We start from the raw sequence: 14630 nt of genomic DNA, 5'->3' as shown, positions 1-14630 counted from the left end.
TCCACAGAAATAATGATGCTATACCACAGTACTCTTCCTTCACCATTACTGCGTCGTTTGAAGCAGCTGTCAGATATTATCAGCACTGATTGGCAGCATGTATGATGTTTTACAAAGATACCACGGCTCTGCATGTCATTGTCTACTAGTACACTTCATGCACAGACTTCATGCACAGATAAAAATGGTGGTTAAAAATACAAGCACACAGCAGCTGAGGGGTTACATCCAGTTTGATCTTCTATATACAATCATGTCAATAAATTATACACTATATTATTTGTTGAAGCATCTATTGTGTTAGTTGTTACCTGATTTGGTTTCAGTGTTGTTTAATTGTAACACTGATGGCAAGGTACTTAATTAATTTCTGGCTGAATTTTTGCAAATGTACACTAATATACAGCATGCTTAATTAATGTTACAAAAACCAAACTTTTTATACTGTTTTTATTTACAAATAAAGTGGACTTAGAATAAAGGCTGCAGATATGTAACATAACACAAAAGACTGCTTCTCCACACAGCAGTGAATCCAGTCAGACGAGTAATAAGGCTGCTGAACCAGAGCTCAATTGACTATAAAGTGAAATATTGACGTCGTAAGCCTAATTGGGATTCCTGGACTTTAACTTTCATATGATGGAGGAATAAAACTAGCTTGTGAATAGGGGTTACTATATAATACTCGTTATGAAAGATTATTCATCATCAACATGCAGTATGACACAACCCAAGATTCCTGCACACTGTTGATCATCTGTACTCATTTTATTACCAATGTTTAGTTATTCACAATTAATTATTTTACTAAAGTAAGTAAATACGTAAGTGAGTAGGAATATGTCAGTGATCTGGAATTCAGTACCATTAGTTATTTTTCTGAATACTTTCAACATGACTTTTATACAGTATGTCGTAATAGGATCGTAGAATTAGTGGTGGGGTCAACGGGGGGTACAGCTGAGTCTTCTTCCCCCCCTAGAGTTAGTGAACTTCCTCCTCTCACACTGACCGTTGACCTCAGAAAATGGAGCTGCTGGGTACGATCACTTCCTCAGGTCAGGACACACAGGTTCAACAGTAATCGAGTGGCTTGTTTATCACTGTGTTCACAGTACGATACTCTCTCTCAACCACTGTCTCTCACTCTTTGTGGTGAAATCCTAGTACTGTGTTAGCTAGACTGGCTTTGCTTCACTGCAGCTGTGAGCCAAAACACAGGGTGAAGTAATACTACTGTAAAGGTATTCTCTGTCAGTGATATGGTCTCAGTGTGCGTTACACATGAGTTTGCCACTCTGTCTCTTTCACTCTCTATCTAGGTGTCTACTGTGTCTGCCAGCATCAAGATCTCTTCCTCCATGACTTAATTAGAAATAGTTTACAGAGGCTTGAGATGCTGCCTTTCATCCATCGCTGGCACAGATTAAGAAGCTGCAGTCACTACTGTACAAGCAAATGTCCAACACTGCACAGTGGATTTATAAAGGAATTGTTCACTAGTCCTCTATCCTTTGTTCACTTCATTAAAATATAACAATATGTTGTGCACAAACAAACATGTTGACATAGACAGGATAGAGACATGCCAATAATGATACTGACACAAGGGCTGCAACTAAATTATTATTCCTAGTCCACAGAGGTGACATCAGCCTAAACAGACTAAACAGAATACCAACCAGGAAGGACACAGTCCATTAAACTTTAATTTTAATCAACATACAAACTGATTGGCCTATAAGTAAACACAACAGTCAGTCAGTCTTAAGGCTGCAGCTCATCCAAAATGGCCCAGATATAAACATATTACTCTGCTTCTTAAATCTCTTCAAGTACAACACAGAATGAACTTTGTAATTCTATTGTTTGCATATTAAGTCACTTAATACTTTGGCTCCTTAGTATATTACTCACGGGTCATTATACATACAGTCCACTAGGACCCCCCAGGTCACTTAGCATCTATCTTCTAACTGTATCCAGAATAAGATGCAGATCTTCAGAGTGATCTCAATCTTGAGTGGTGCAGATCGTAAAGTCCATAAAGGCAAATTTCACCTTTGACAACAAAACAATGCACTGTATGTACCATGTTATTTAGATTTTATATTATTTTATCATCATTTCAATGACTCTGTGTTTTCTATAATGCCACTCAGCTACTGTAATAAAAAAGCAAAATGCCAGAAATATTAAAAAAAATATATATATATATATACACACACACACACACACACACATATATATATATATATATATATATATATATATATATATATATATATATATATATATATATATATATATATATATATATATATATATATATATACTGTATATATATAGAAGGGACAGCATGAGTTACAGCAACATCTTCTTTGTGCATCAATGACTTTTCCAATTAAATCCTCCTTATGTAGTAATGATCATCTCTCTTAATGCAACACAATCAAGTGTGACTGCATGACAAAGGTACTAATATCCCTCAGCCTGGTAATATCACACCAGACGATGTTGCTGTAAGACAAACATTTCCGATTAACATTCAAACATCATTTACAGCCATGTTTTCATTTGATAATGGTGAATGGGGCAATTACAAGAGGATAGATGAGGCTGTCATTATGTTATGTTCAGCCTCATTAGTTAGTAGTCATATTAAGTGATTGCTCCTGGTCAGCTATATATGTTGACTATATCAGCATAGATGGAGAACAGGCTGGAGGTAGGAGACTGCTGGAGAGCGAAGAGAGAGTGTGTCTGTGTGGAGACGTCTGTGTGTGTGTGTGTACTGTATGTGTGTGGGAGACAGCTGATATGCAAGCTTCATCCCACACACAGAAGGTGACGCAACACCTCACACACGAGCTCCACAAATCTACCGGACTACTCACTGCTAAAATGCGACGTGTGTGTGACTCCGCACAAGTGAGTGATCGACCAAGCAACTGAGCGAGTACAGTATACGAACAATTTCAGTTCGTCATTCATCCATGTTGTGTTCCATTTCTCCCATATACATGCACACAACACACACACGCCATGCTCTTCTCGCATTGCATCACCATGACAACAGCTAATGCTGCCCACAGTGTTGGCCCACATCAGAGGAGCATCTCAATGGTTACCATCAGTAATGGTGGACCAGGTTGTAAACATTTGAATCAGCCCCCTCCTAATGATGACCTCACCTTCATACGATCACCTGAAAATATGATTCCAATGAAAACACAAAGTACACGTTGGATCTTTGAGACACTACATGGTTTATATGTCACATGGTCAAACAAGCCCAAGCATGTTAATATGTCCAACTTGTTGCTTTTTCGTTGTTCAGAAGCATCAATTCTGTCGGACAATCCTAATGACACTCAATACTGTCTCTTGTGGCATCCTCACGTAGCTCTGATAACTTTTTGGGATTTTCAAAAATGGATACCACACATTTGTTTTGCTTTATATTATTTGTCATTGTAAAATAAAGCCTCACTCCTGCAGTGAGGCACTGCTCACTCTCTATGTGACGATGATGTATAGTTTCTGAGTGTGCAAAGAAGACTGTGGGAGGTGAAAATTCGCAGTTAGGGTGTGAAGACTCACAAAAATACAACTCTTACTTTGGTTTCTTACATATTGCCCACTCATCAACAACAGATGATATGTAGAAATAATGTTGATGAAACCGTGATGAAGTTTCATAGGATACAAGTACACTTGATGGCGGTATCTTCTGTCTGATGGCCATCACATCACAATACTGTAAATATTATATAAGGAAAGACCATAGAGAGACAGAAAACCACAGAGACATACACATATACAATGGTGTCCCACGAGGCACAGGAAGAACGGAAAGTTTCCATTGGCAGCAGGGGGATAATGAGCCACTTTCTACAGGAGAGCCGTGTGTGTTGGGCAGAGTAGGTTGAACTCCACTGTACAAACTCACTTTGCCGAATGGTTTGAGAGTGTTAATGACCTAGCTCCCACACAGTTTCCATTTTACTGTATATAAATGACATTTCAAGACCTTACTGTATCAAATATTGCTGATTTGAAACTCACTGTTTTACACCTTTCGCTTATGATAATACCATAATGTGCTATGACACACACAGGTAAACTGCACACACTAGTGAAGAGGTCGAGCCAAAGAGAAAGACAGAAGTACTAGAACTGTACCAGGTTCAGTTATTCTACTGAAATGAATCTGATAAAATGTTCAACTAATTAGCATCTAGTATGACTCTGTCTGCTAACTTGACTTTATGTAATGTTACGTTGTTGGTTCAGTGAGTAATGTGCATACTATATTAACATTGCTCACTTAGTGCTAATAGATGATTCGATTTCTCTTTGAGTCCTAATCAATCACTAATTCTCTCCTTCAGTGTCTTTTTATCTATCACTCTATCTCTCCAGCTCTGTCCATCCCTCTCTACCTCCATTTCCTGTGACCACTAAATACCTCTTTAAGGCTTTTAGTGAGCTTCCCAGTGAGCCGGGATGACTTTCATACCTCTGCTTTACCACTCATCAATTATACAGAGACAGGATTGGGGGCTATGGGGAGAGGGGAGAGGGCCACTGTGTGTGTCCACAACAAAAACAACAGAAAAGAGTGAGGCTAACCCTTTGTCTATGATTACTGAGATTGGTCAACTTTGCTAAAAGTTCCCGGGGCAACATAAAGTCTGCATTTTGCAAAAGATGATAATCAAAGTACAATGAGCTGATGCTTAACAACATCAAAAGATAACCTAAGGCCAGTTCTGGAGCCATCAATACACTAATAGCTAATAGCACACAGCACCTAAACTATTACATCAGCAAGGAAAAGATAGTAATGTGCAATAATGTGCTGTCCAGTCATGCTCAAATATATTACTCTATATGTAATAAATAAAAGACAGATAAAAGAGCTATGTTTTCTGTCTATGTGCAACTGTGTGTTTACTTGTATTCCTTTAACCTTTAAATGCTAACATACACACTGTAAACAGAGCCACACACACAAATACAAGCACACACAGTCTGAAATGGGTAACAGGATATTTTTCATTTGTGTTGTGAGGCTCAAATCTGTAGATCCAAATCACTTCCATGAGAGTTAAAAAATAGCCTCTATTTCTCCCATCAACAGACACAACAGCTGTGTGCATGTGTTTGTGTGTGCTCATAGTCTAATGGCCTATCATTCATGCAGTAAGTGCTTTAGACAGGAAAATGGCAACACCTTGGGAAAACACTGGCCAATATGATTACTGCAAGTTAACTTTTTCTGTGGGCTGAGCTGTGATTCTGCAGACAACTAAAAGTGCAGCAGGGCTCAATGTTGTGACTGGTGTGCCCAGTTGTTCGTTCATAATGCAGGTCTTGATCCAATATAGACATCACTGTATGTGGTATTTGCAGTCCAAAAAGTGTGTAATTTGTGAAAAAGAAGAAAATACACAAAATATATATCATTAAGCTTCATACAGGGAGGGTGCAGTGATGATGTATTGTCCAAAATGTTGAAATCTAGAAGTCAAAATCTTTGTTTATTCTTGCAGAGTTTAGTAAACAAGTATCTCAATGTGTAAAAATGTATATAACTGTATCACAGGCAATTTCCAGGCATCACTGAAATGATTATTGTAATATAGTGATGAATAGCTCAGGCATAAATTTAGCTGACGCCCTAACTAACGGATGAATCCACTTTCAGAAGGAATCGAGTATTGGCAGGTGCAAGTTTAGAAGGGACTCAGTGATTCCAATTACATCAATCACATCAGCTCACAGCAGCAGTTTCCTAACAGGCTGAGAGTTCAGGTCTGCATCTCCTCAGAGAAAGATGTTCTCCCAATACTGATGCGGCGTGCACGGCACAGCATCTTTAATATAAATATCAAACATTAAGAAGCACGACAACAAATATTCTAAGAATAAATGTGAACATTTTTAATGCAAATTAAACTGAAAATGCAACACTTACATCAAACAAACCTAGATGAAAGGAATGTATGCTATTTTGGACAAAATGGCTTTTGGAAGAAAATGGGGTGTGGATTTGAGAATCTGAACAGATAAAGGCGACTTTGAAGCATTATTGAAATTTGCATAATGCAATTACTATTGCCACAGTGTTATTTCTGCAATATTATGGAAATGCTAAAGAAAGCTGTCTTACAAGAGACTCAAGAGGTCCTAAAATTGTTGTAGTCATTAGACTTAAATATATTTACGTATGCTTTATACAAGGAGTGAACTGCAGCCTTGCTGTGGATAGTTTGATATGAAGATATACAGTAGTTTGATAGGATAGGTCAGCATTGCATTCCAGGCATTGCCCCAGTGTGGTGCTCATTTGTGTAAACTGCATTGTTCTCTAATTATATTTCCCACAGTAACTTTATAGTTGCTTTATGTTTATTCCTGCTTGTACTTTGTGATTAACCTAAATTTAGATGAATAGAGGATTACTGCTGTGTAACCATTGTTTCATCGTTGACTGGAAATACTTCTACTGCATGTGTGTTACTAAAAAGAAGAAGGAACTTTCTTTAATTTCCCAAACGATGTTGTCACTATTAATGTCTTCACCAGATATTGGAGACTTGAGGGAGAAACAGTCACAGTTCAGAGTAGACATGTAGTTTTAGTAAATGTCTGTGGAGATGTACATCAGCTATGGTATAGTTAAAGCGGCCTACAGTACATAGGCGATGTGCTAATGGTTCAAAGAGAGCTATAAACCCTGCTTACGTCAGTAAAAAGCATCTTTCACAATTTATGTAAAGGAGATTCAGATTCTAATTATATATAAACACTAACAGTTTTTCTAATGCTGCTTGTGCAGTAACATAAACAGGGAATCATATAGTTATGTTGTGACTGTCTTTGCAAGGTAAGACTTCATTTCCATGTGGACTTAGCAGTTAGTGCCACTGAACCGCTCAGCTCAGGGATGACTTTGCCATAGCAACACACCAACTCTCTGGGTCTGATACACTATGCCAGATCTCATTTCCATGACAACACTATCAAAAATCTCAACCGGAGAGCTGCTTCAGCTTCAATTTAACCTGCCCGCTGTCCCTGACTGCCTCCCTGTTTTGGCTAAGAAACTGAAACTGGAGACTGTCTGCTAATGTAATGAACAGCCCCATATATACACACACACACACAACAAAAACCCAGGTTAAGTTACATGCTTCCCACCCTGATCCCCTACCGCCCTCAAGCATAAAGCGCACACATACACACACAAAGCGTGACGTGTGTGTTACCTGGCTAGCAGTGATACAGTCAGTGAAGGCACTCCTCCTGGAGAAGAACATAAGGAGCTGCTGCCAGCGGGAGGAGGAGGTGGAAGGGGAGGAGGAGGCGGGAGAGGAAGTAGAGGGAGAGGAGGTGTGGGGAGGTGGTAGCTCCTCCGAGGAGCCCCGCTTGGGCCCCAACTTCTGTTTGACTCCTAGCCCTGCCCCTTGACCCCCGGACGACCCGCCAACCCTCGCACTGCGGGGGTACAGGGTGTTGTTGCCAAAAATATAGTTCATCGTCTCTGCTCCCTGCTCTTCCCTTAGACAGACAAGAAAGAGTTCATGTCGTAACGTTTCTCCGCTGCTTCATCTTTAGTTCCTCTCCTGTGTCACTTCACTTTCTGTCTCTCAAGCTCTGAAGGTGTTGCTGTCAAATACACAGTCCAGCTCCTCCCTCTTTCCTGTCACCAGTTCCTGTTGAAGATTATGCTGCTATTGTTGATATTTTCATCTCCTCTTCTGATTTTTCTTTTAATAGTATCTCTTTCTTTTCCTTCAGCTCCCTTAGAAATGGGTGAGCAGCTGGCAGCCGGAGCGATGATGAGGAGGAGGAGCTGAAGCAGTATGGAGAAAGTGCAGAGCAGGTAGACAGAGTCCTCTCAGAGTTGGAGCATTAGTCCGTCTGTCTGGGTCTTTGTACATCCATCTGCCCATCAATCCATTCGTCCATCTGTCTTTGCTGTCCATCAATTTTTCCATCATCCCATAGTTCTCTCTAGCCAGGAGGAATGTCCCACATCCACATCTCTGTAAATCCAAAATCCTCCTCTATAACTCCTTTCTTTCCACTCTTCAGATAGAAGACAGAGTGAGGGGGAGCGAGGGCCGGGCAACGAGAGGATTGATTATTTAAGAGAGTTCAGTCTATCTCTCTGTCTTTCTCCACCCCTCCTCCTCCTCTCTCCAAGGAGATGACCAGTCAATCTCCCCTCTGTCACTGTGTGTGCTCCCATTAAATATGGAAGGAACGAGGGAGGGAGGGACGGGCGGCTGGACGGATGAAAGGAGGGAGGTGGAAGGATGCAGGCGAGGAGGAGAGCATCTGAAGTAGGTGGATGGTTGGAAGAATCATTCTGCAACTCTTCTGTTTCTCCTCCCCTCCCTCCTACATCTCTGATGTCGCTCCAAGTCTCACTCTCTCTTCTTCTTCTCTCTCACTCAGTACATTATTTATTCTCCGTTTCTCTCCCTCTAATTTTTCTACCTAACCCCCACCCACTCTCTCTCTCTTTCTCCCTCTGCCTGTCTTTCAGCAAAATGTCTTTTCCCAGTCTTTTATTTGAGCTGCAACCTGACGCCTCTCTTCTCTCCTTCGCTGTCAGATATCATTACTGGTACAAGCCACACCCCTACATTCCAACCAGCCAATGACATCACAGGGTCCCTCTACTACAAATACACACACACACACACACCCTCAAACATGCATCCACACACAAACAAAAGCAAAGATGCCTATTGCAGCTTGAGGGGGCGATGAGGTAGACAACAGGTGACTGCCACAGACGTAGAAATGTAACGCTAGTGGTGGCTAGACAGAGGACAAGATGAGTGTGTTTGTGTGTGTGAGAGGGGGAGAAAACAGTGAAATAAGAGAGATGTTCACCCAGTTTCACCTAGTAACAGTACTTTTAGGATGAGCATGTAAGTGGATGCACTAGTTGTTGTGTTTGTTGCTTATACATATGTGTTTATGTTTATGTATGTGTGCAGTAGAGAGACCTTCTCCTGAGGCTGTTTCCAGACACTGCAGCACCCAGCTCTCCCACACACTCTCACTCATTCTCTTATGCATGCACAGACACACACACACACACACACACACACACACACACACATACGTACACACGCATAGTGCACGGCTCAAGACTGGAAAACAACAGGCTGTTGCTGAGCACTGACTGAGATAAAAGAAAAGACAAGACAGGAGGAGAGGAGAGGAGGGGAGAGGAGAGGAGAGGAGAGGAGAGGAGAGGAGATGCATACCATGGCATATTACAAAGGTCTGAAGGCTTTAGCATGCATTCAGTTAGTTAGCATGTCTGAGCCAAAAGCAAGGTAAGTTATTGAGGAGCCAGCCTTATAGCTACCTTAATCTAACAAGTAGCATCAGCTGCACTTAGGAGCTCACTGCCACAACAGCACTGAGCTGTCTACAGCAGCATCCCCTAGCCTGAAGTGTACCATTAGCTTACACCGCTCCAGCTTCCCCGAGGATTAGCCACAGGTGGAGCAGGACCCCTGTCACAGCTTCTTCCTATGTTTCCTTGGGAACTGTATCTATGGCAACAGCTTTCCAAGTCTTGAAATACACCTTGTACTGGCTGACTAATGTGCTCTTCCCTAATATCTGAATAGATGTCAAAGTAAGTATGTGTGTGTGTCTTATTATTACCATAATATGAAGCAATCAAGCTCATATGACACAAGGAACTAGAGTGGGTGTAAGTGAAGGAGAATTTTCAGAGCAATGTCTCCCAAAAATCTGCCTCGAATCATGCTACATTGCAAAGGGGCTTCTGTAACTACACCTTGAAGCAGTTCAAATCTAAGATTCTGAGTGGTCAAGTTTCCACAAAACGTAGCTCGGACGTGCTAGACGTGCAACCTGAGCTCCTGCAATGCCCACAATCAGTCAGGAAGTCATGGCTACAGGTACAGGGTAAGCAATATGCCTTCTACTGTATCAGCATGTTAGTATTGCCAATATCATCATGTTAGCATGTTGACTTTAAACTCAAATGGATGCATGTAGTTTTAAACTCAAATGGATGCAATCTGAACTTCGATTGCAATCAATCCTGTTGAACACCGTGGTTCTGGAGTACCAGTTATCCTTTGCAGACAGGCTGTCAACAGCAAGGCACCATAACAAAGTGCACAATCCACAGACATGTCAGCTGACACAGCAACAATTCAGTGACACACAACCCATATCACAACTGGTCCTACCTTGATGTGCCCCTCTCTCTCTCTCTCTCTTTCACTTTTCCCTTCTCTCTCTCCCCTCTACAGTCAAATGTCAGCCATTGAATGCCAGCTCTATTAATATTTCAGCACCAATTAAATAAAAGCACACATCATGCATGTTTAATGTCTGACTGCTGAGAGAGCCAACTTTACCCTTCGATCCTCTACAGGTTGAACTTATGCTTGTAATAGCCCAGTATACAAATGCTAGGTTCGCTTTTTTAAACACTAACCGCTACAGAGCCCACTACACACTGACCCACAACCTATTTCGGGTCTCTGCTCAGCAGGCTGTAGACAGTGTGACCCGGTGTGCATAGTAACCCATATACGGCCAAACATATGTTTGTTTTATTGATATTCCATTCATATTTTATACTTTACATTAACTGCATTATCTATAAAAGGACTATCGTCAAATATATCAAAACAAAACATGAATTGCACTTTTCTTTCCCTGTCACACTGCATCTTTAACTTTAAAGTGACTTTCAATAAAACTGTAATAAATATCAGCTTTGTATTGTCAACAGCCATAAATGGATGCTAGTGCAGCTAGAAGCACTGTAAAGCTGACGCCATGCAGATCTATACGCTGGTCTATTCCAGCGGTTCCTAACCGTTTTGGCATCTCCCCAGCCCTTCCATTAGATCCCTTTCAGATTCTGGTAAAAACTATTTTGAAGAGCTGTCAAGCTCCCTTGGTAAATACTGGAGGTATAGATAAATAGATATAAAGCACCTAAGAGCAAGCAAAGCACCTGTCTGTGCAAAAGCAGAATCCCAAGAGGCCGACTTTTTAAACCTCCCAGACCGTGTGCAGTGTCTTCTCAGCAACGCAGCACAGAGTCTTCTGATTTAAAGCAGGTAAAATCAACATTTTTATAATGACAGTGGAGATTGACATTTTGGGTAATGTGGTAGATGATATGATGAACCCTAAAATAATAATCTCTTTAAATTATTGTAATACTGGCAGATTTATCAGTATTTAAAGGTAAAATGTCTTTTTGGGTCCCATCTGCTTAGACTGACAATACTGATGAAGTAATTATGCCCATCTAAGTCACTCTGCTACATGGCTAAATAAATATGGACATAAATAAGAGCACCACTAGATTCCTCATTATCTTTGCACTACTGTAAAAGTGACAACATGCAGAAAATTGTATATTTTAATGCTGAGTGACAGGTCAAGCTAGTCCCTGTTGTATGCTTGTTTGTTGTTGTCTATTTAGTCTTGCGGCTCTGCACACTAAAGCAGAAATCACAATGTGTCCATTAAACATTACAGTAAGTCCAGTGTAAAGCCCATACTGACTCTTAATTTCAATTACTGTATCAGCTAGAGGGGAAATAGATTCAACGGGGAGGAGTGATTTAGCTGACTGACAGAGTGATTAAATCCAGCAACAAATCTGCCCTGTCTCTATGTCCAGCTCTGTATTGCCACTCCCTGCTGCCCTTCTCCGTCTTTTCTTTCTTACTAATTATCTGCATTACAATTTACAATTTGGCAGACGCTTTTATCCAAAGCAACTTACAAGTGAGGTACAAGGTACAAAGGCAGGCATGGTGAGCATAAGGAAGTCTTGCCTAAGGACCCCTACTGGAGCCCCAGTCTCCCGCATGGAGAGCGGCGATATTTCCACTACACTATCCAGCTGCATTAGCTTAATGACTAAGAGCCACTAATGTCTCTGAGAACCTATGTTTGTCTTGCTGTTTGTGTTTTTTAGAGAGCCTGGAAATGTCTCAGCATTATACATTTGGTCAGTGGAGTCGTTTAGTTATGCTGCTGCAGTATGATCTGTGTTTACTGTAAACACCCTAGCAGGTTTGTTATTTCTGCCCTGTTACCTTTATTAGGTGCCTGAGTTTTTATGTCTGTATTTACTTATCATGCTTATTAAACTGTTGGATTAATTTATATGCAGGCACTGCAGACTTCGAACGCTGGTCTCTGCTGCCCTCTGTAGATTACATCCAGTAACTACATGTAAACTGGGCCGATGATACTGGAGACCGCCTCAGTTTTCTTCTCACTCTCGTGGATTCTTGTTGTAATTAACACTCTATATGTAGGCTTAGACAAAAACCCAAACCCAAAAAAACTCCACAATTAACTAATTCTGTGAAAAGACTAAAATAATAGTAACTAAAAGCATAAAATGAACTACAGTACTTTTGATGATTATGACCACATGGGTTTCTAATGTTGCTGTGATAACACACCGGTGTATGCAGGGGGGGGGGGGGGGGGGCCTTTTTAAAAATGTTTTTAAAAAGGCTATGCACTAAAAAATGTGCCAGTATTTGCTATCTGTGAGTATTTAATCTTCTCTAGCCTTAGAAAAGACATTGCATCTTTGATGCACTGAGTGCTGAAGGAGGTTTTGGTGGATTTCCAGTGAAGGAGAAGGCAGCATCTTGCCAACAAAGAGCTGTAATTTTGGATTTCTGATTGCTAAGTAGAAGTGAAAGTAGTTTTGCAAATGAGTTAAGGTGCAGGATGTAGCAACTGAAGTGTATTCTTTGTGTAATCCTGCTCATCACATCTTTGTGTACAGTACAAAAAGACACAAGGTGTCACATCCAACCAACAAAGAATCAACAATGAATCATCATGGGCATGCTCTATGCAAACTTTCCTAGAGAGCCAAAACCCACACAATGCAAAAGCGTCAAAGCATGATTTTGGTTTTGGGATAAAAAAAAAATGTGTGCGACAAAGAGGTTACAATAAAGCAAAGTCAAATTACTTAAATAAAAGTAGAGAATCCATGCCGGACTGGTCCTTTGATGATGCTACATGTAGCATTTATAAACATCATCATAATTAACCCATTATTATAAAATGTTTAATAATGTATAAATACAGGGTATATTTACATAAATGAAGGACCTAATGCTGATATCCATTTTCTTACACTTGCTAACATTAATGTTTCTCTTTATTAAATCATGAAGCTTTTTAATCTTGTCCCTTCCATTCCTGCTGCCTCCCCTCCAGCTGTGTCTTGCTAAGAATATAAACACATTGGAAGTTATTTTTCCTTCAGTTTTCATTGCTTGCACCATCTGCTGCAAAGACCCCTGGCACTTTAACTCCATTTGCAGTTAAGAGTGTCTTATGAAAAGTGTCTAATAATTCAATGCTAAAATGCTACATGAGGCATCTTAAAAAATCTCTGTGTGGTGTTAAGGCCTGATATCTGTAAATAAACACAATTCCCACAGATTAAAAAATCTGTGCAATGTAGAAGGAACCATTTGACAACAAAGGATAACAGTAAATTAAGAATAAAGTGTTAAGAATTTGCATGCACAAATCCTGAAAATCAGGAACCGGAAACAACTGAAGAGTGACCACAAATGTGCACAGGCTGTTTTTCGTAGCAACAAACTCATGCGACTCGCCCAGAGGTGGGATTACCTGGTAGTAGGTGTGACCGTGGGAATAGAGGGAAGAGAAAGGTGGGGCGGGGACTTCGTTCAGCCTCTCTCCCTCTGAGTGAGGCCACGCCTCGTCATCAAAGGGAACCTCAGGAGATTCTACCTACGATGCACAGACAAAACTCAGCAAGGCGCAACACACACACTGTGGTACACCTATATGTACAACTTGAATGTTTTTTTGAAACTGAAGATTTACTGCAGGATCACTGCACCGATGGCAACAGTGCAGTGGTGTAAGACAAAGCACACGGTATGCTGTTTATGTATTTTGAGCTATACAAAAAGCTAAAGCTAATATTGTAGGTCTTTACTGACGCTTGCCACAAAAGTCACCAGGAAACAATAGCCAATAATTTATTTATCTCAAAATACAGATCAGTATAGTATGAAGGTAAAGAAATAATGTGAACATGGATTGTATATCTATATGCACTTCAGATAAAGTTCAGCAAGAAGAAAGGACAGAATGTATATGTGTAAATACGTATGCACGAACCAAAATTAAATGGGGGGCTGCAAAAGAGAGAAGAGAACATGTACATGGAGAGAACAAGATGGCAGGTCCATCTGTCATACAGACTCAAGCCAGATCCAGCACCTGTGGTCACACACACACACTCATATAAACACCCACATTTGGGCCGGAGGAGTTTTAAAAATAACCTGAAAACCCAAATGCACCAAAATCAACCCATACATTCACCAAATACACACCAACTTTCTCAATATAAAATGGATACACAGTTGTCAAATAGTTGGCGAGCAGCTGAAATGGATGTGTATGTAGAGAAGAATTATGATGATGATCAAACTCAAGACCTCTAAGTCATGAATGGATGAAGTTTAAAATAGAGCTTAAAACGAATCATCTACTGCATCGATCAGTAA

The 14630-nt window shown here is 40.5% G+C and overlaps 1 protein-coding gene across 7 annotated transcripts in view; it reads right to left on the bottom strand.

The window, feature by feature from the left end:
- The window catches only part of LOC113152283 (discs large homolog 1-like protein), an 82264-nt gene that overhangs the window by 43296 nt on the left and 24338 nt on the right, over nt 1–14630 (bottom strand). For 5 of the 7 annotated variants that reach the window (XM_026345446.1, XM_026345439.1, XM_026345440.1 and 2 more), the window contains one exon: nt 13720–13842. The exons of the other annotated variants lie outside the window; for them this stretch is intronic. In XM_026345446.1, the coding sequence (XP_026201231.1) occupies nt 13720–13842 (123 nt within the window). The remainder of the gene's footprint in view (nt 1–13719; nt 13843–14630) is intronic. 7 annotated transcript variants of the gene reach the window in all.

Source organism: Anabas testudineus, chromosome 4 (genome assembly GCF_900324465.2).
Source record: "Anabas testudineus chromosome 4, fAnaTes1.2, whole genome shotgun sequence".
NCBI classification, from domain to species: Eukaryota; Metazoa; Chordata; class Actinopteri; order Anabantiformes; family Anabantidae; genus Anabas; species Anabas testudineus.
The sequence above is the reverse complement of the archived record's forward strand: the minus strand, read 5'-3'. Positions and strand labels throughout refer to the sequence as shown.